General features: G+C 40.7%; 2 protein-coding genes across 4 annotated transcripts in view; both read left to right on the plus strand.

Moving 5' to 3' along the window:
- The first annotated feature begins 565 nt into the window (after nucleotides 1-565).
- antkmt (adenine nucleotide translocase lysine methyltransferase) lies at nucleotides 566-13,308 on the plus strand. Of its 3 annotated transcripts, none has more exons than XM_055881469.1 (7): nucleotides 572-674; nucleotides 1,490-1,594; nucleotides 2,351-2,513; nucleotides 5,335-5,439; nucleotides 9,713-9,853; nucleotides 10,428-10,478; nucleotides 10,744-13,308. In XM_055881469.1, exons 3-7 carry the CDS (start codon nucleotides 2,352-2,354, stop codon nucleotides 10,948-10,950), a joined length of 666 nt encoding a protein of 221 aa, XP_055737444.1. In that variant the 5' UTR covers nucleotides 572-674; nucleotides 1,490-1,594; nucleotide 2,351; the 3' UTR covers nucleotides 10,951-13,308. The 3 variants fall into 3 exon arrangements, with proteins under 3 accessions (XP_055737436.1, XP_055737444.1, XP_055737426.1); XM_055881451.1 differs by having other exon boundaries at nucleotides 573-674; nucleotides 1,490-1,538; XM_055881461.1 differs by lacking the exon at nucleotides 1,490-1,594 and having other exon boundaries at nucleotides 566-674.
- A 673-nt stretch (nucleotides 13,309-13,981) lies between these two features.
- The window catches only part of xpo6 (exportin 6), a 71,187-nt gene continuing 64,780 nt past the window's right edge, over nucleotides 13,982-20,388 (plus strand). Inside the window, exons 1-3 of the mRNA XM_055881438.1 lie at nucleotides 13,982-14,715; nucleotides 17,840-17,930; nucleotides 18,792-18,904. Coding sequence (XP_055737413.1) covers nucleotides 14,713-14,715; nucleotides 17,840-17,930; nucleotides 18,792-18,904 — 207 coding nt within the window. The 5' untranslated portion in view covers nucleotides 13,982-14,712. The remainder of the gene's footprint in view (nucleotides 14,716-17,839; nucleotides 17,931-18,791; nucleotides 18,905-20,388) is intronic.

Here is a 20,388-nt window from a genome sequence, read left to right on the forward strand (position 1 = left end):
TTAGGACACTAGCACCACCCTGTCCTTACATTCCCGTATTCAAATCCACTAATCAAATCAGTGACTTTGCTTCACAATCAATTTGAGACTTTTGGATTAGTATTTGGACATGATATGCGAAAAATGCTAACATCGGTATGACTTGAATGGGAATCTTGCCACAAATGCTAAAACATTAGCATTTGGAAACGGTGCCAAGGAAATGAAACAAAAGCATCGATTGCTGTCCAACCTTGCCCATAGCCTGGGGTGTTTACATTCCACTGATTCTGTTTGTATTTATTTATGTCCCACCACTTTCCGTTTGCTTTTGTCCAAGAAACGTTTTGCAAAAGACTTGGCGGAATGACAATACCCCTGTTTACAGGGTAAAGAAATCAAAATGTATTTTTTTATTTGGGTGGCCTAACCCTTTAAACCAAGCCTAGAAGTTTTGAAAAACTGGATAATGGAGATGGTAAGACTAAGAGATCCAAATAACTCATTTTTAAGAGGCTTAACATTGAGGCTAACTGTATATGTTTAGTTAATATTTAAACAAAATACACAAACCAATTTGAGTACAGTGGAACTCAGATCAGCAACAGACTATATGCTGGTACAACGCATTAGTATACGTACTCATTCGTCCGGTCCGTCACGAGTAAGATCCGTTCAAGGTTGCAATTTGACAGGTCTGTATTTGCTACTCGGTTATTTTCTTTTCTCTTAACATGTTATCACGTATTAGAAGAAATGAATGCATAATTTATGTCCTCGTAAATCCTCAAGCGATGTATGTTACATTGCTTGTTCGTTATAACAACTAATAAAAGGTTAGCTCAGAAATGCAAGATCTCATCAAAACAATGGATAAACCCAGTCGGTCATCTCTCGTGGAGGTGAAACCGCGAGAATCCGTATAGGCTCACGTTTAATTATATTATGGGTCATGGCTAGAAGGGATCCAGATTTTGTCAAATTAACGCGCATTTTAGCTAAACCTTTAATTAACCTGAACACAATTCTCCTTATCTGCTACGAAAAATCTAATCTGACGTTAATTTGACAAACTGGATCCCTTCTAGCGATGACCAGAATGATGTGATTATGAGCAGCAGTAGTTCCTGGTTTAGGGTTTTTGTTATTGATTATTTGGACAAAGATTGGGCGAAGGCTTGATTTTGATCTGTGCAGATAATAAACGGTTTCAACTAGATTCCATAGACACAAAGTCACAATTGGCTATATCATAACAAACATTTTTGTTATGATATAGTAACGCGTCGAACACACCGACAGTGTAGTTGCGCAAAATATTACACCGTCATCTGGATATGTATGCAACAAAAGTTCAACATTCACCTTCTGCTACCATTTCTGTCAAGCCGTCTATGCATACAGTTTGACGGATACGTTTGATAAATCCAACATATGCACCACACCGAACGCTCTGCAACAATGCTGCAAGGCAAACTCAGTGTTTCATTCTCCCCAATCCACCTGACAGAGCTTGAGATGATCTGCAGAGAAGAATAGGAGAAACTTCCCAAATACAGGTGTGTCAAGGCTGTAATCACTGCCAAAGGTGCTTCAACAAAGTACTGAGTAAAAAGTATGAATACTTATGTAAATGTCATATCTGTTTTTTATATATATATAAGTTAGCTAACATTTCTAAACCTGTTTTTGCTTTGTCATTATGGGGTATTGTGTGTAGATTGATGAGGGATTTTTTTTATTTTAATCAATTTTAGAATACGGCGGTAATGTAACAAAATGTGGAAAAAGTCAAAGGATCTGAATACTTTCCGACTGCACTGTATGTTGAAAGTTTATGAATGTCATTTGTAATAATCTAGCCTATATTGTAGTAAAAACTGAGTCATACAAAGATATAACACCATTCAATTATATTTTTTCCAGAACAAAAATGTGTCGTTAGCTATCATCTTTCAATATTCCATATTTATTGATAGCCCTGATAAAGACTCATTAGATTATGTGCTGCAACAGGACTAGAGACTACTAGGCTATACTAACTGCATATTATAAACTGGGTAGTTTGGCTCCTGGATGCTGAAAGCCGTGGCATATCAGACTGTATACCATGGTGGTATGACAAATCAATGTTTTTTCTGTTCAAATTACTTTGGTAACCAGTTTATAATAGCATTAAGTTACCTCGGGGGTTTGTGGTATATGGCCAATATACTACGGCTAAGGGCTGTGTCCAGGCACAACGCGCTGCTTCGTGCTTATGAACAGCCCTTAGCCGTTGTATATTGTTCATATACCACACCCCCTCGGTTCTTATTGTTTAAATATAACACATTTCTTTATTGCCAAAATATATTTTTTGTATTTCAAGTATGGAAGAGGACAGTCCGGAAGAGTTTCTTGCAGAGTTCAAGGAGAAACATCTAGGTGCTTGGGGAATTGTCCAGATAACTGCTGGCACAGGGCTAGCTGTCTATGCCATGTGGGCAGGGGTTCTCATGCCAGGATTTCGAAAAGTCCCTCTGAGGTTACAGGTAAGACCTGGGTCATGTTCACTGGGGTGCAATTAAATTACAGAATCATCAGATATAAATATACTGAACAAAAATATAAATGTAACATATAACAATTTCAAAGATTTTACGGAGTTACTTACTATTCATATAAGGAAATCACTCACATTAAATAAATTCATGACTGGGAATAGAGACATGCATCTGTTGGTGACAGATACCTTAAAAAGAAATGCAGGGGCGTGGATCAGAAAACCAGTCCGTATCTGGTATGACCACCATTTGCCTCATACCTCATCTCTTTTGCGTAGAGTTGATCAGGCGGTTGATTGTTGGCTGTGGAATGTTGTCACACTAATCTTCAATAGCTGTGTGAAGTTGCTGGATATCCAGAGCATCCCAAACTTGCTCAATCAATCAAATGTCTTTATAAAGCCCTTCTTACATCAGCTGATGTCACAAAGTGATGTACAGAAACACAGCCTAAAACCCCATAACAGCAGGCAATGCAGGTGTAGAAGCACGGTGGCTAGGGAAAACTCCCTAGAAAGGCCGGAAACTAGGACGAAACCTAGAGAGAAACCAGGCTATGATGGGTGGCCAGTTCTCTTCTGGTTGTACCGGGTGGAGATTATACCAGAACATGGCCAAGATGTTCAAATGTTCATAGATGAAATAATAATAATCACAGTGGTTGTAGAGGGTGCAACAGGTCAGCACCTCAGGAGTAAATGTCAGTTGGCTTTCCATAGCCGATCATTCAGAGTATCTCTACCGCTCCTGCTGTCTCTAGAGAGTTGAAAACAGCAGGTCTGGGACAAGGTAGCACGTCCAGTGAACAGGTCAGGGTTCCATAGCCGCAGGCAGAACAGTTGAAACTGGAGCAGCAGCACGACCAGGTGGACTGCTCAATGGGTGACATGTCTGGTGAGTTTGAAGGCCATGGAAGAACTGGGACATTTTAGCTTCCAGGAATTGTGTACAGATCCTTGCGACATGAGACCGTGCATTATCATATCTACATGTGATGGCAGCAGATGAATGGCATGACAATGGGCCTCAGGATCTCATCACGGTATCTCTGTGTATTCAAATTGCCATTTGATAAAAGCAATTGTGTTCGTTGTCTGTAGCTTATGCCTGCCCGTACCATAACCCCACAGCCACCATGTGGCACTCTGTTCACAACGTTGATATCAGCAAACCGTTCGCCCACACAATGGCATACACGTGGTCAGTGGTTGAGGCTGGTTGGACATACTGCCAAATTCTCTAAAATGATGCTATATGCGGCTTATGATAGAGAAATGAACATTTAAATTATCTGGCAACAGCTCTGGTGGACATTCCTATAGTCAGCATGCCAATTGCATGCTCCCACAACTTGAGACATCTGTGGCATTGTGTTGTGTGACAAAACTGCACATTTTAGTGGCCTTTTATTGTCCCCAGTACAAGGTGTGCCTGTGTAATGATCATGCTGTTTTAATCAGCTTCTTGATATGCCACACCTGTCAAGTGGATGGATTATCTTCTCAAAGGAGAGCTGCTCACTAACAGGGATGTAAACATATTTGTGCACAATTTGAGAGAAATTTGCTTTTTGTGCATATGGAACATTTCTGCTATCTTTTATTTCAGCTCATGAAACATGGGACCAACACTTTACATGTTGAGTTTTATATGTTTGTTCAGTGTATATTATGTAGATCAGATTTGTCTTTCTGTCATGAGGATTGGGGAATTGTGTCGGCTCTATAGTTTACACTTCACTTTAAAGCATCCAGGTATAATGCTTTATAATATGAGCCTTTATAATGTCTTATAATAAGGCTTATAATATGCTATTCCTGTCTTTATATCACATTTTTAAATGGACAAGCTCCGTTCAATAACAAAGAGGGCTACCCGCCACTGTTTTGGTTAACAGCTGTGGGATGGGGATGGAGAAATGTAATCAGTAACCACTCTCAAATTCATAGGCAGAGCTATGGATGCAGGGACTGACCATCCATGATACCAAAATTATAGTTTTAACCATGACGCTATACAGTGTTTGTTTACAATGACATTGTTTACAAACAATGGAGTAAAATAAGCTTATATTTTGTATTCTGCTGGGGTACGTACGACAGTTGAACTGAGCTCATGAGGCTTTTATAAGTCATATTCTTTGAGAATCTATGGGTTTATCATTAAATGTAAAAGTCCCAAAATGGATGTACTATTCACAGATTGACATTTTTTTATTAAATCAGAATCATTATGAGATGATTATAAGACGGGGCTGAGCAACTCCAGTCCTTGGGGGGCCGGAGTGGTGTCAAACGGATTGCATTCTAAACTGTAGATCATCATTAGTTGATTATTGGAGTCAGGTGTGTTAGCTGGGGCTGGGGGAAAACATGTGAGACCAATTAGGCCCCAAGGACTGGAGTAATTTAGCAGACACTCTTATCCAGAGCAATTTACAGTAATGAGGGCATACATTTTCGTACTCGTCTCCCGTGGGAATCAAACCCACAACCCTGGCATTGGAAACGACCATGCTCTACCAACTGAGCCACACGGGTACCATTGTTGCATTTTTCTTGTTATTTTAAGGGAGTTTGCGAGCACCTTCGTTCGGTTCAACTAGCTGAGGTCAGCTAGGCGCCAGCCGAACTGAAGCATGCTGACGCCTTTATAAGACATAAGGGCGTTATACATGCTCATGACAACTCTTACGATGCATTATAACCGCATCGTAGTACATTGCATCTGTAGTCTTGTAAGTAAAGTGTTAAAGACATTTCTGTCTCCTAGTTCTGATAACCGATGTGGGTTGCGATATTTTCTGCAGGTGCCCTATCTCCCCGCCAGCAAGAAACAAGTGCGGAATGTGATGGCACTGCTGAGTGGTCGACATGGTAACCTTGTGGACTTGGGCTCCGGTGATGGCAGGATTGTAAGTAGGGCTGAGCGATGTGGCTTAAAAATTATATCTCTTTTTTCAAACTTATGGCCAATTCACAATATATCAACTCTAAATAAGATTTGTTGTACAATTAAAGGTAAAATACACTTAATTTCAAACAGTAAAATTATACGTACGCTAAATACAAGCCTTCCACAACCATAATAATTACATTTTTTCATTAAAATAGTTTAATAAAAAACATGAGCTGGCGCACACCCAGAAAAATATGTTTGTGTGGAGGTGCTGACTATAAACTATGAAAAAGCGAGTCGCACACTCCATATATAAACTCTCAGTAATTTATTGGGTATTTACCAATGTTTCGGCACCACTGTGCCTTCTTCAGGGTAATGTCATGAATACTTGAACCAGGTTATGTAGACAAACAATATAATTAGTGCAACCAATGACAATAGTGAGGGGAGTGTCATAGTGATTATGTTAATTAGAATGAATTAGTGAAACTGTTAAAAAAAACAATAGTTTATGGCATATTCAATATATTAGGCTTTTGTTATCATATAGAAACAATTGAATATTGCACATAATATTAGCATCAACATACATTATTGTTTAATTCAATTTCACATATTTAATTGTTTCGAATTTCATTTCATATTTGTTACATGTAATCTTTTGGTTCAACCTTAATGCATAATAAGCATCATCAACAGGGGGAACATATTAGGTGTACGCTAATAGGCTGTAGAAAGAATATATACATTTATAAGACTTGTTCATAAGGGCCTGAGGTCAAAGTCAATATTCAGACCACTAGGGATCAATGTTTTTAGATGGGATATCCAGTAAGCCTCCCTTTTGTATTAGTAGGATCTCGATGTTACCTCCTCTACTTGGTAGAGCAACATACTCAATGCCTGTGTATTTGAGGGAGGAGATTGGATGGTTAGCTTCAACAAAGTGAGATGCTGCTGGATAGTCATGTGAAATTGAATTAAACAATAATGTATGTTGATGCTAATATTATGTGCAATATTCAATTGTTTCTATATGATAACAAAAGCCTAATATATTTAATATGCCATAAACTATTGTTTTTTAACAGTTTCACTAATTAACTTAATCATTATGACACACCCCTCACTATTGTCATTGGTTGCACTACTTACACTGTTTGTCTACAAAACCTGGTTCAAGTATTCATGACATTACCCTGAAGAAAGCACAGTGATGCCGAAATGTTGGTAAATACCCAATAAATTACTGGGAGTTTATATATGGAGTGTGCGACTCTCTTTATTAAAATAGTTGAACCTGCTTTTTTGCAATAATCACTGATCTGGCTTTCAAGTTAGTCTATGAAAATGAAAATTTAACCAGAACCATGCATAATGCACATTCACTAATGACTAACTTATTGTAGCAGGCATTATAGAAAATTAACACAGGTCTCATAAACAATCTCTCAAGCACAAGCCCACATGCTAGTGAGTAGCCAGCTAATCTTTATATTTCAAATTTAGCCAACTTGGATCTATTTGCTAGCTAACAAGTTAGAACACTTTAATTGTTACGCCCTTCTGTCTGTCTCCAACTGTTTGAACAGAATGCTAGCCTGTCCACTTTGTTCAGATGTGGAATTAAGTGGCCTACCTTGTTTCTCAGAATGAGAACGAGTTGACAATTCCTTATATAATTGTGTTTTATGCTTATTGTACATTTATAAAACACAGACTAGACCGCTAGTATAACGGTCTTTGGCAAAAATGCTACTAGCGGTATGTGATGCCTCCCGCTACAAACTGAGAATACATTTTCCAGAATGTTATACTCCTGTTTTAGTAGTGTTTGCTCTGTGGAGTGGAGACATAAATAGGGTAACGTTATAAAGGTTAACTTCTTCTTTATTACAGTAAAATAATGTCTCAATGTGTTTTGGTGTCCATATGACCGATTCTGTTGGACCAAACCTGAAATGCAAATAGCAAGTAGAGACAATAGTGTGTGATTGCGGCCCGTAATTCAGAGCATTCTATGCCCCCCCCCCCCCCCCCTTCAAGTAACCTGTCTTCATGCTTGTGTGACACTTTTGATATTCCGGATTTTCACTGATTGTCTATGTCATTTAAAATGTGGGTCAAAAGGGAAATAAAAGTATTATCTGAGTTTTTCGGGGGTGAAGGACAGCTAGCTAGCTAGCTACTGGTGTCACTCCCACCTGCTGTGTACCGGAGCCCTCCTAGCTAGCTAGTTAGCACCCAGTGTCCTTCGCTGATGCCTGCTGAACACCTACCATCTTTAACAGAACTGTGGGAAAACAGTGTGTGTGTGTGTGTGTGTGTGTGTGTGTGTGTGTGTGTGTGTGTGTGTGTGTGTGTGTGTGTGTGAGAGAGAGAGAATAGTAAACTTCACACAGCGGAGCAGCAAAGGAGACGAGACCCAAATGAGAACAAGCGGACATAAATGCTCATAAAAACATGATTATTGAGAAACATACAGTTGAAGTCGGAAGTTTACATACACTTAGGTTGTAGTCATTAAAACTCATTTTTCAACCACTCCACAAATTTCTTGTTAACAAACTATAGTTTTGGCAATTCGGTTAGGACATCTACTTTGTGCATGACACAAGTCATTTTTCCAACAATTGTTTACAGACAGATTATTTCACTTATAATTCACTGTATCACAATTCCAGTGGGTCAGAAGTTTACATACACTAAGTTGACTGTGCCTTTAAACAGCTTGGAAAATTCCAGAAAATGATGTCATGGCTTTAGAAGCTTCTGATAGATGATGCCAATTAGCCTCATCTGAGTCAATTGGAGGTGTACCTGTGGATGTATTTCGAGGCCTACCTTCAAACTCAGTGCCTCTTTGTTTGACATCATGGGAAAAACAAAAGAAATTAGCCAAGACCTCAGGAAAAGAATTGTAGATCTCCACAAGTCTGGTTCATCATTGGGAGCAATTGCCAAACGCCTGAAGGTACCACGTTCATCTGTACAAGCAATAGTACGCAAGTATAAACACCATGGGACCACGCAGGCGTCATACTGCTCAGGAAGAAGACACGTTCTGTCTCCTAGAGATGAACGTACTTTGTGCAAATCAATCCCAGAACAACAGCAAAGGACCTTGTGAAGATGCTGGAGGAAACAGGCACAAAGTATCTATATCCACAGTAAAACTAGTGCTATATCGATATAACTTGAAAGGCCTCTCAGCAAGGAAGAAGCATAAAAAAGCCAGACTACGGTTTGCAACTGCACATGAGGACAAAGATCGTACTTTTTGGAGAAATGTCATCTGGTCTGGTGAAACAAAAATAGAACTGTTTGGCCATAATGGCCATCGTTATGTTTGGAGGAAAAAGGGGGAGCCTTGCAAGCCGAAGAACACCATCCCATCCGTGAAGCACGGGAGAGGCAGCATCATGTTGTGGGGGTGCTTTGCTGCAGGAGGGACTGGTGCACTTCACAAAATAGACGGCATCATGAGGTAGGAACATTGAAGCAACATCTCAAGACATCAGTCAGGAATTTAAAGCTTGGTCGCAAATGGGTCTTCAAAATGGACAATGACCCCAAGCATACATCCAAAGTTGTGGCAAAATGGCTTAAGGACAACAAAGTCAAGGTATTGGAGTGGCTATCACAAAGCCCTGACCTCAATCCCATAGAAAATGTGTGGGCAGAACTGAAATAACGTTTGCATGCAAGGAGGTCGACAAACCTTACTCAGTTACACCATCTCTGTCAGGAGGAATAGGCCAAAATTCACCCAACTTATTGTGGGAAGCTTGTGGAAGGCTACCCGAAACGTTTGACCCAAGTTAAACAATTTAAAGGCAATGCTACCAAATACTAATTGAGTGTATGTCAACTTCTGACCCACTGGGAATGTGATGAAAGACATAAAAGCTTAAATAAATAATTCTCTACTATTATTCTGACATTTCACATTCTTAAAATAAAGTGGTGATCCTAACTGACCTAAGATAGGGAAAGTTTTACTAGGATTAAATGTCAGGAATTGTGAAAAACTGAGTTTAAATGTATTTGGCTGAGGTGTATGTAAACTTCTGACTTCAACTGTACATTCGAATTAATTTAATATATCGCCCAGCTCTAATTTTAAGTTTGGGCATGCTCCTGCAGATATGGAATGGGTATCTGTGTATGCTGAATGTGTAAGTTGCAACAGGACTTTTGTGTCCACAAGGTGTGTGTGTGCATGTGTGAAAGAGAGAGAAACAGTACCTTTGTTGAGAACCAAATTCATGTTTTTATCTTTTCAGGTGCTGGAAGCACACAAACACGGCTTTGGTCCCACAGTAGGATACGAACTCAACCCCTGGTTAGTTCGTCTAGCTAACTTCCACGCATGGAGAGCAGGCCATTATGGGAAGGTGTCGTATCGGCAGGAAGACCTCTGGAAGGTGTGAAACAGGCAGATATTATGTGTCTTTTTCCCAACCCCAAACCAACTGCTAGCTTCTTTACTTCAGATCTAAGAGGATTGGATCGGTAAACAATATGGCCAATAGCTTAATCTTGCACTCTGATAGGCTTGTTGGAATTTTCAGCATATTGCTTACACCTATCCAATTATTTAAAAACTACATACATGTCCAGGGGGCAGGGGCTAGGGGTTGATTAAGTTTTGAGTTGAGTTCACATGTTTGGTTCTTGGTAAAAATGTATCCACATATTTTATACCTTTTTCACTATTATTAGTTCCACAAAGAGTTACTACTAGTTGTTTTACCAAGCCTTATTGTTAGGGCCCGGAGTTTTTCCAGATTAGGTTAGGAAAAACACAGGACCCTACTTACTGTAGTGTCTTGGTTACTACTCTTATTTGTTTTTGGTCACTGTTTGTGTTGCTTTGTTCAGTTACATTCAAAGAGGACATGTTTACATGGTAAAAATACAATTATGATAAAAATAAATAAAATGTGGCTAATAGATAGGTTGATTTTTTGATTGTGATATTTGCATTTCTCATTCCAGGTGGACCTTACTGAGTGTAAGAATGTTACTGTGTTTTTGGCCCCCAGCGTGGTAAGTCTTTTTGCATTGGCACACATTATTAATTAATGTGTGCAGACGATACGGATACTCAGCCATAGCGGTCAAACCATTTGCTCAGTAAGTTGGGGCATGGTGCCACTGGTGACGAGGTTGAGGGTTCAATTCCCATATCATCTGGCTTCTCACTGCTGGAACAAAAACACCTGTTAGCTAGCTATAAATGAATAGACAGCTGCAAGCCAACTGATTTGAAAAACAGACAGCTGGATGAATATGTGTGTATGTGTCTGCCTAGCTCTCTTTACTGCAGGAGAAGATGGAGGCTGAGCTTCCAGATGACGCCCTGGTAGTAGCCGGTAGGTTTCCCTTCACTGAGTGGACTCCATGCAGGATTGAAGGAGATGGTGTAGACAGAGCTTGGGCCTATACCATGCAGGCCCAAAGACTGCCAGCAGGGAGTGCTATGCTACCTGTACCTAAAGAGTTGAAATCACCAGTTTGAACTGAAAGTGAGAGAACCAAGTAACTGATTGGACCAGGAAGACATGAGCATGAGACATAAGCATGAGAGTTTGTATGATGGAAGAAACCATTGGGAGTCTGAGGAGAAGGGACAAACCATTTTCATCTACATGGGTTGACACAAGTAGCTGACTGAGACCCACTCCTCAGTGTTGAGTTGGTAGTTAGGGGCCTTTTCTGGATTTTCTCAATTCCTTGCCTCTGTTCTCTCCTCGCCTTCTGAAAACAACAGCTGTTTCAAAGGGTGTGTGGTTGATTTCAAAACTCTTCGTGGTAGGAATTGAGAAAAGACCAGGGAGTGAGATGCCGTCTGAGTATATGAACCTGTCAACAGATAAACTACCAAGCACATGGTACAATCCAGACATCTTTAAAAACCATACCTTTTCCACATTTTGTTACGTTACAGCCTTATTCTAAAATGGATGAAATAAAAACATGTCCTCCTCAAACTACACACAGTACCCCATAAAGAAAAAGCAAAAACAGGTTTTAGAAATTTTAGCAAATGTATTCAAAATAAAAACCAGATACCTTATCAACATAAGTATTCAGTCCCTTTGCTAGGAAACTTTAAATTGAGCTCAGGTGCATCTTGTGTCCATTGATCATCCCTGAGATGTTTCTACATCTTGATTGGAGTCTACCTGTGGCAAATTAAATGGATTGAATATGATTTGGAAAGGTACACACCTGTCAATGAACTCAGCAAAAAAATAAACATCCTCTCACGGTCAACTGCGTTTATTTTCAGCAAACTTAACATGTGTATGTGTAAATATTTGTATGAACATAACAATATTCAACAACTGAGACATAAACTGAACAAGTTCCACAGACATGTGACTAACATAAATGGAATAATGTGTCCCTGGGGTCAAAATCAAAAGTCAATATCTGGTGTGGCCACCAGCTGCATTAAGTGCTGCAGTGCATCTCCTCAAGGACTGCACCAGATATGCCAGTTATTGCTGTGAGATGTTACCTCACTCTTCCACTAAGGCACCTGCAAGTTCCCGGACATTTCTGGGGGGAATGGCCCTAGCCCTCACTCTCCGATCCAACAGAGCCCAGACGTGCTCAATGAGATTGAGATCCGGGCTCTTCGCTGGCCATGGCAGAACACTGACATTCCTGTCTTGTAGGAAATCACACACAGAACGAGCAGTATGGCTGGTGGCATTGTCATGCTGGAGGGTCATGTCAGGATGAGCCTGCAGGAAGGGTACCACATGAGGGAGGAGGATGTCTTCCCTGTAACGCACAGCGTGGAGATTGCCTGCAATGAAAACAAGCTCAATCCGACGATGCTGTGACACACCGCCCCAGACCATGACGGACCCTCCGGACCCTCCTGGCACCATCCCTGAAGCATGGAGCATGGTGATGGTGATGGCAGAATCATGCTGTGGTTTTCAGCGACTGTGATAGTAGTCTGGACCAAGGGGAAAGATGAACGGAGCAAAGTACAGAAATCCTTGATGAAAATCTGCTCAGGACCTCAGACTGGGGCGAAGGTTCACCTTCCAAAAGAACAACGACCAGCCAAGACAACGCAGGAGTGGCTTTGGGACAAGTCTGAATGTCCATGAGTGGCCCATCCAGAGCCCAGACTTGAACCCGATTGAACATTTCTGGAGAGACCTGAAAATAGCTGTGCAGCGACGCTCCCCATCCAACCTGACAGAGCTTGAGAGGATCTGCAGAGAAGAATGGGATAAACTCCCCAAATACAGGTGTGCCAAGCTTGTAGCGTCATACCCAAGAAGACTCAAGGCTGTAATCTCTGCCAAAGGTGCTTCAACAAAGTACTGAGTAAAGGGTCTGAATACTTATGTATATGTCATATTTCAGTTTTTTATTTTTAATACATTTACAAAACATTCTAAACCTGTTTTAGCTTTGTATGGTATTGTGTGTAGATTGAGGAGAAAAAAACATGTAATACATTTTCTAATAAGGCTGTCATGTAACAACAATGTAAAAAGTCAAGGGGTCTGAATACTTTCCGAATGCACTGTATATCATGGTCATGAAGGCGTATGAAGTAACAAGTTATGGAGCAAACACATAGGTTGTAATATACGTAGGTTGTAATATGTATGCACACAGGTGCTAGCACAAGCGCTCTACACACATGTACATTGTAATATTGTTGTATGGTGGTATTATACATTTTGTATTGTAGATATGTACTGGTGTAATAATGTTATGATGTACTGTTTCATATTTTGTTTTATGTGTATTGAAATTTCCTTAATATGTTTGGACCTCAGAAAGAGTAGCTGCTGCCTTGGCAATTTCTCATGGGGATCGCTAATAAATACAAATACTAAAATGTGTTTTTTTTATGGCTTCAAACGTGATTTAACCCACGCATCGCTACCGTTCAAACCAAGCCCTCAGTTAAGAGCTAGATTGTGGCTTCAACGGTTTTAAGACTAATAAGATTGTGTTTTCACCAGATCATCAAAAGTCAACCTTTGTTTTTCCTTTCAGAAAATGTTTTGGCATTGTATGTGACATACAAAAATATATAGATCTAGAGTGAGTTTCACAAAAACATGAAGACCATGTTTAGCACTAGGCAAAGGACATAGGATGATTTGGGGGGAAACACACCTGATCAGGCACAAATGATTATGGTGAGGCCATCATTCCCCAGAGGCTCCTTGTGTGCCTGATTCTGAGTTAAGATTGGTTTGTGTTTATTTAACCCTCTGCAGGCAGAAACAGCGTCTAACTGGCAAGATTAATGTGGGTTTATAAAGCCCACTCGGGCCACTCCAGAAAATGGCAGTCAGAGCCAGATGGTGGCTGAGATTCAGACTAGTGTCTCTCAGCATCTCAGATCTAATTTTTGGTACACCGGTGTCACTGCTCTGATGCATCACTCAGACATTTCTGGGGGTAATGGGTATTTAAAAAAACTTATATTGCTGAGTATCTTCAAAGAAAGAAAAAAGTGCATGGGGCCAAGGTTCTGATGGGGTGGAGGGAAGCATGTGGGGTTGATCTTGATGCGTGTGTGCTGTAAATTGATAACATAATTACTATTCTAAATGTGCCACCCTTAGTGGGGCGTTTGCAAATATAGATAGACTTGTAAAAATATTTAATATAATACGCTATATTTTGTTTGTGGCCAGTGGACTCATCCGGCTCAAGATTTAAATGTTCTTTCCGGTGGGGAGGGGCTGATTCCCCGGAAGGAAGTTGCGATTGCAAGGCCTCAGGCTCAGTACAGCAGCTCCAAAGCAACCAGTTAGCTTAGCCAAAGCTAACACTGGGTCTGGGCAGAGCCGCTTGAGGAGAATAACACAGAAAACAGGAACAAGCACGCTGCTGTAAATTCAGTTTGTATTAGATTTTCCGGAGGACTTACGACGTAAACCCCTCAAACAGACAATTTTTAATGCGTGCTTTATTTTTTAACCAGGGTTCCCACTGCAACAGCTAGGCAAAGTTAGCTACATGTCTGGTTCACCTCCACTATACCCCGTGTAGCAACATTATCAACAATAGCAAGGGTCGTCTCTTAAAAGCCATACATTGTATCGACATCTAGATTAATAAATGACTTTACCTGCATTTTTATAATGCGATGTCGCGGTGTCTTGTAGTCGCGAGTGGGCCCATTGCCACAACATGAGCCTCTGCCGGTGTAGCCAACACCTCAAGTAGCCTGCTTGCTACAAATATTTATTGGACGCCAGGAGAGCCATCAAAATTAACTCCGAAAATGGTGAGTATGGGTTTTATTTTGCCACATTATTACAGTTAACTAGCTAATTAACTAACATGTCAGGAAATGGATACTATTAAAAATCCAATACATAGGACAATGTAGAATGGATGCTGTAGACTTCAGCAAAGCGATAACTGAACAGAAATGGTCTATCCTTTACTGAGTATAATATTTTTATGAAAATGTGAAACCCTTAGTATTGAGTCATATCCATTTATTGCACTGATCATTTGCATGCATGTGTTAGTTACCGGTATAGTCAAATGTGGCGTATCATATCTTTAAAGCTTTCTAACTGATCTATTCAACGATATTTTCCCAGTATATTATTCTGGAAGAAGATATATTTTAAAGAGTATTCAAACCCTGTCGCACAAGATAACGGTTCTTGTTTGTGCTCCACACATGAATAGGCTACCTGGTTTCCGGGATGTGTGTCGAATTCGTCTGTCTGCGACACAAGACGCCCATCTTGCAAGACCAAATATTTGCATTGAGTAATCCTTGCATGTTGCGGCCCATTTGAAGAATTCGGGCCTTTTGATCTGCAAGATGCTTCAGATATGCAGAGGAATCACTATATTCCTTTTTGCTATACTGTCCTTCCTGACTCAAATGCTAATAATTTAACACAATTCTCTCTTAAATAGTGAATTGACATTTTAGTTGTCATCACAGATGCCCTTTGCTGCTAGTTTAGTGCATACCATTATACTATGATTATGAATGCCAGTTGAGTGGAAATTACTAATGCGATGAGGAAGTTAGTGAGTATTTTCCATATGCGTCACAGTGAAGCGTCTGTCCTGGGCCCTATGCAACTTGGATGAATTTGTGACATCCATTTGACCTTACTGCCCCTAAAGCTGTGTGTACACTACATAATTTTCAAAATCCTAACATTGTTGAGCCTCTCACATTAAACGATCGTCATTCCTGACGTTTTTTTTGTTTTTCCAACGTAGTGGTGCGCAGACTAAAAAATGTGACACAGACAGGGGTCACACAAGATTTTTCACTTGGTCGTGAGGATTATCGATACCACGCTGTCTTGCGAAAACAATGATGTGATTACATTTTAACGTAGTTAGAATGAGCTGTGGCTCAAAGCAGCCTCGTAAATGTTTTCAGTCAGACATTCACACCTGCCATACAGCGTTGAAATACTTCTGTATATAGCGTATATATATATAGTGTATGTGGACAGCCCTTCAAATGAGTGGATTCTACTATTTCAGCCACACCTGTTGCTGACAGGTGTATAAAATCGAGCACACAGCCATGCAACTCCCACCAACATTGGGAGTAGAATGGCCTTACTGAAGAGTTCAGTGACTTTCAACATGGCACTGTCATAGGATGCCACCTTTACAACAAGTCAGTTCGCCCTGCCTAGTTAAATTAAGGTTAAATAGAGCTGCCCCCTTCAACTTTAAGTGCAGTTATTGTGAAGTGGAAATGTCTAGGAGCAACAACGGCTCAGCCGCGAAGTGGTAGGCCACGCAAGGTCACAGAATGTTCACAGACCGCCGAGTTCTGAAGTGAGTAAAAACCGTCTGTCCTCGGTTGCAACACTCACTACTGCGTTTCAAACTGCCTCTGGAAGCAGCTTCATGAAATGGGTTTCCATGGCCAAGCAGCCCAAGATCACCATGCGCAATGCCAAGCTGCGGCTGGAGTGGTGTAACGCTTGCTGCTATTGGACTCCGGAGCAATGGAAACACCTTCTCTGGAGTGATGAATCCCGCTTCACCATCTGGCATTCCGACAGACAAATCTGGGATTGGAGGATGCCAGGAGAACGCTACCTACCCCTATGCATAGTGCCAACTGTAAAGTTTAATGGAGGAAGGATAATGGTCTGCGGTTGTTTTTCATGGTTCGAGCTAGGCCCCTTGGTTCCAGTGAAGGGAAATCTTAATGCTACAGCATACAATGACATTCTACAATTTTGTGCTTCCAACTAGGAAAGGGGAAGGCTCTTTCCTATTTCAGCATGACAATGCCCACGTGCACAAAGCAAGGTCCATACAGAAATGGTTTGTCGAGATCAGTGTGGAAGAACTTGAATGGCCTGCACAGAGCTCTGACCTCAACCCTATCGAACACCTTTGGGATGACTGCAAGCCAGGCCTATTCACCCAACATCAGTGCCCAACCTCACTAATGATTGTGTGGCTGAATGGAAACTAGTCCCTGCAGCAATGTTCCATCATCTACTGGAAAGTCTTACCAGAAGTGGAGGCTGTTATAGCAGCAAAGGGGGGATCAACTCCATATTAATGACCCTGATTTTGGAATGAGATGTTCGATGAGCAGGTGTCCACATACCTTTGGTCATGTAGTGTGTGTAGCCTATACATTTTGAATTCAATAACATTGCTTGTGAACTTTAGAGCTGTAACGATTTGATGCTTTGGTTAAAGGCTGCAAACGCATGCTAGTAGTTGTCATCGCCCATGCTCGAGAGTCTACACATTCTGGGTGACGCGATACAACATTATCATCGCATTGGCGAGCTCTCATTGGCTATTGCTGATCACTGTTCAAAATCTTTCGTTGCATATCTCACACTACAACAGCATTGCAGATTTTGTGCCGATAAAATCAAACATGTTTGAAAATATTCGTACTGCTCAAAGACTGGATCGGTAGGACCTAGATTGTCTCTCTGACCCACTCACATTCAATGAGCGTCGGTGACAGCCGCACGCCCCGAGTAGGCAACAACATCGGGATTTATTCTCTGATCTCAAACTAAATCATGGACAAAATCGTGTAGTGCATTCCCGGCTTAATGAAACTGTCAGCAGTGTGCTGCTAACAGGGTAGTTTCCTCCACTGTCACTGTCCCCATACCGGGCTCGAACTAGTGATTCTCTGATCGCAAACACTCGGACCGCTCTTGACAACGTACCAACCAATTGAGCTAAAGAAAACGATCCAATTCACTAGCTCCATTGGCAAAATTGTAAGCTAGTTGTGGAGTGAGTTTAGGTCACATTCATAACTGATAAACAAACAAAAAATCTTAAAGCTCTCTACCTATCGCTCATATTTTCCAATTCCTATTCCCCGCCTTTCTATCATTCCTCCCTCCCTTCCTCCTTTGATCCGGCAGGCATCAGAGGAGAGCTCACTGCGTGCTCTGGAGAGTCTCATGACAGAATTCTTCCACAGCTGTACAACCAACGAGCGCAAGAGAGAGATTGGTGAGTGTGGCACTGGTGGTAGGACCGTGCCAAATTTGATATGGGTGCAGAAACCTGAATATTCAAAAGTATTGTTGTGCAACCATCTGAGAAAGTCTGGTCACCCTTATGAAATTTGGCATTATAGTAGGATGGACCAGAGCCATGTACTGTGGTGCACTTGATATGTGATTTTAAAATTGTGTAATGGGTGCTGCTATGTTGGCTCAAAGTTCCATGATAATTGCATTCATTCAACTCTATTGTCATGGAACATTTGGTGGCGAAATGGTGACCAGTTTGCAGAACTTTTTATATTGATTTGCTATGGACTATAGAGTGCGGATGCATTTTTAATTACAGATATCCTCATATTTGTAAAGTAAAGTAAAATAATTCAGTGCTATGGCAAAAGGCTCGTAGTGAGGACGAAGGGCTACTACTCTGAACTGTGTTTGGTGAGCTTTCTGGCGCCCAGAGCTGCTGAGGCATCACCCAAGTGGGTGCTGCACATTGGAGGAGAGGTCCAGTAGCTACACGACAGACTGGTTCCCAGAGTAGTCCTGCACTAGACTCATCAACCATCGCCCTGACCATCTTCCTCTGATGAAGTCATGAACTGTCTCTCTCCATCATTAGAGCATGCATGCTTTCAGACTCGGCCTCTATTGGTTGACCTAACTAGCTAAGCTACTTATGATGATGTGTTGCTTGTTTGTTTTTTTGCATTTTAAGCGCTTTGACATTCTTATGAAGAGCACTATAGAAATGTTATTATAGTTGTGATAAGTTGTCATAATTACCTTTTTTATGTAAGCAATGACTTGAAATGACTCAAATTTTTTAAATCGTGTGCTTCCTTTATTTCTGCCCTTTCTGCAGAAGAGCTGCTGAATAACTTTGCTCAGCAGATGGGAGCTTGGCGCCACTGCTTGTACTTCCTCTCCAACACTCGCAACGAGTATGTGATGATGTACAGTCTCACAGTGTTTGAGGTAAGTTAATTTGGTGAATGTTATAAATAGTCAAATTCAAATCAAATTGTATTGGTCACATACACATGGTTAAGCAGATGTTAATGCGAGTGTAGCGAATTGCTTATGCTTCCAGTTCCAACAGTGCAGTGATATCTAACAAGTAATATCTAGCAATTTCACAACTAGCTAATACACCGAAATGTAAAGGGATGGAATAAGAATATGTACATATAAATATATGGATGAGTGAAGGCCGAGCGGCATAGGCAAGATGCAATAGATGGTATAAAATACAGTATATACATTTGAGATGAGTAATGTAACATATGTAGACATTATTAAAGTTTTTTTTTTGTGACTAGTGATCCAGTTATTAAAGTGGCCAATGATTTCAAGTCTGTATGTAGGCAGCAGCCTCTCTGTGTTAGTGGTGACAGTTTAATAGTCTGATGACCTTGAGATAGAAGCTGTTTTTCAGTCTCGGTCCCAGCTTTGATGCACCTGTACTGACCTTGTTGTCCTTGATTATCTTTTTGGCCTTCCTGTGACATTGGGTGCTGTAGGTGTCCTGGAGGGCAGGTAGTTCATCCCCGTGTTGCGTTGTGCAGACCTCACAATGCATCACCGTGTCCGGTAGTAATAAGAGCACACCATTACATAGCAATGGTTATTTTAATGGGGCTGCTTTCTGTTGATAAATAAACTCAAGAAATTCACAGTACTTAATGCAGATGTCACACATTGACATTTTCAGAACATGAGAACTCATGTTAAAGACATCTTTTTGCTCGGAGATACAGGACTTTAAACTATAGTTTATTTTATACTAAACTAACATTGGCTAACCTGTTGATAGTTCAATTGGTAAGGCTGTATTTAAGGCTAAGCTTGTTGTGGTATAACCTGGTAAACTTACCTGAGTCAACTTACCTGGTAAAACAAGGGTTAAACAAATTCAGGCATGTCACAAATAAAACATTTTTCTTAGTTTAAACAAGAAAAAATAAAATAAAAATCTGTTTAAACGATAAAAAAATACTAAAATTCCATGTGAATTCACAATGCAGCTGCCAGCAACGGTTTGGGTCTTATGGTGCGTTCCTTTCAGATGGTTAAGCATTGCACCTGTACTAACATTACTGTACCTCAATTCCACCTCTCAAAGTTTGCATTTCATTCTCATTTAACTTCTTATAGTATTGCCTTACAGGACTTCGCTGCTGTCGCCTTTTTTCCAACTGTTAACAACAATGACTTAGTGGTGGCGAGCCGACTTCAAAATAATTGATTACTCCCAGTGTCGACTCCCATTTCTAAGTGTCAAGATTCGATTCCGCTATGAATAGACTCCTAAGATTCTGTAGTTTTGTAACAGAGGAGACCGATTAGTTGCCGTACTTTCGAGGACACAAACACTCACATCTTTCATAGCGAGCTAGCAAGGGATGGAGAGAGATGGGCACAGTATAGGCAGGTCTGAATCGTGCACTTGGTCTATCGAC

The sequence above is a fragment of the Salvelinus fontinalis genome, chromosome 2, assembly GCF_029448725.1.
Source record: "Salvelinus fontinalis isolate EN_2023a chromosome 2, ASM2944872v1, whole genome shotgun sequence".
Classification (NCBI taxonomy): domain Eukaryota; kingdom Metazoa; phylum Chordata; class Actinopteri; order Salmoniformes; family Salmonidae; genus Salvelinus; species Salvelinus fontinalis.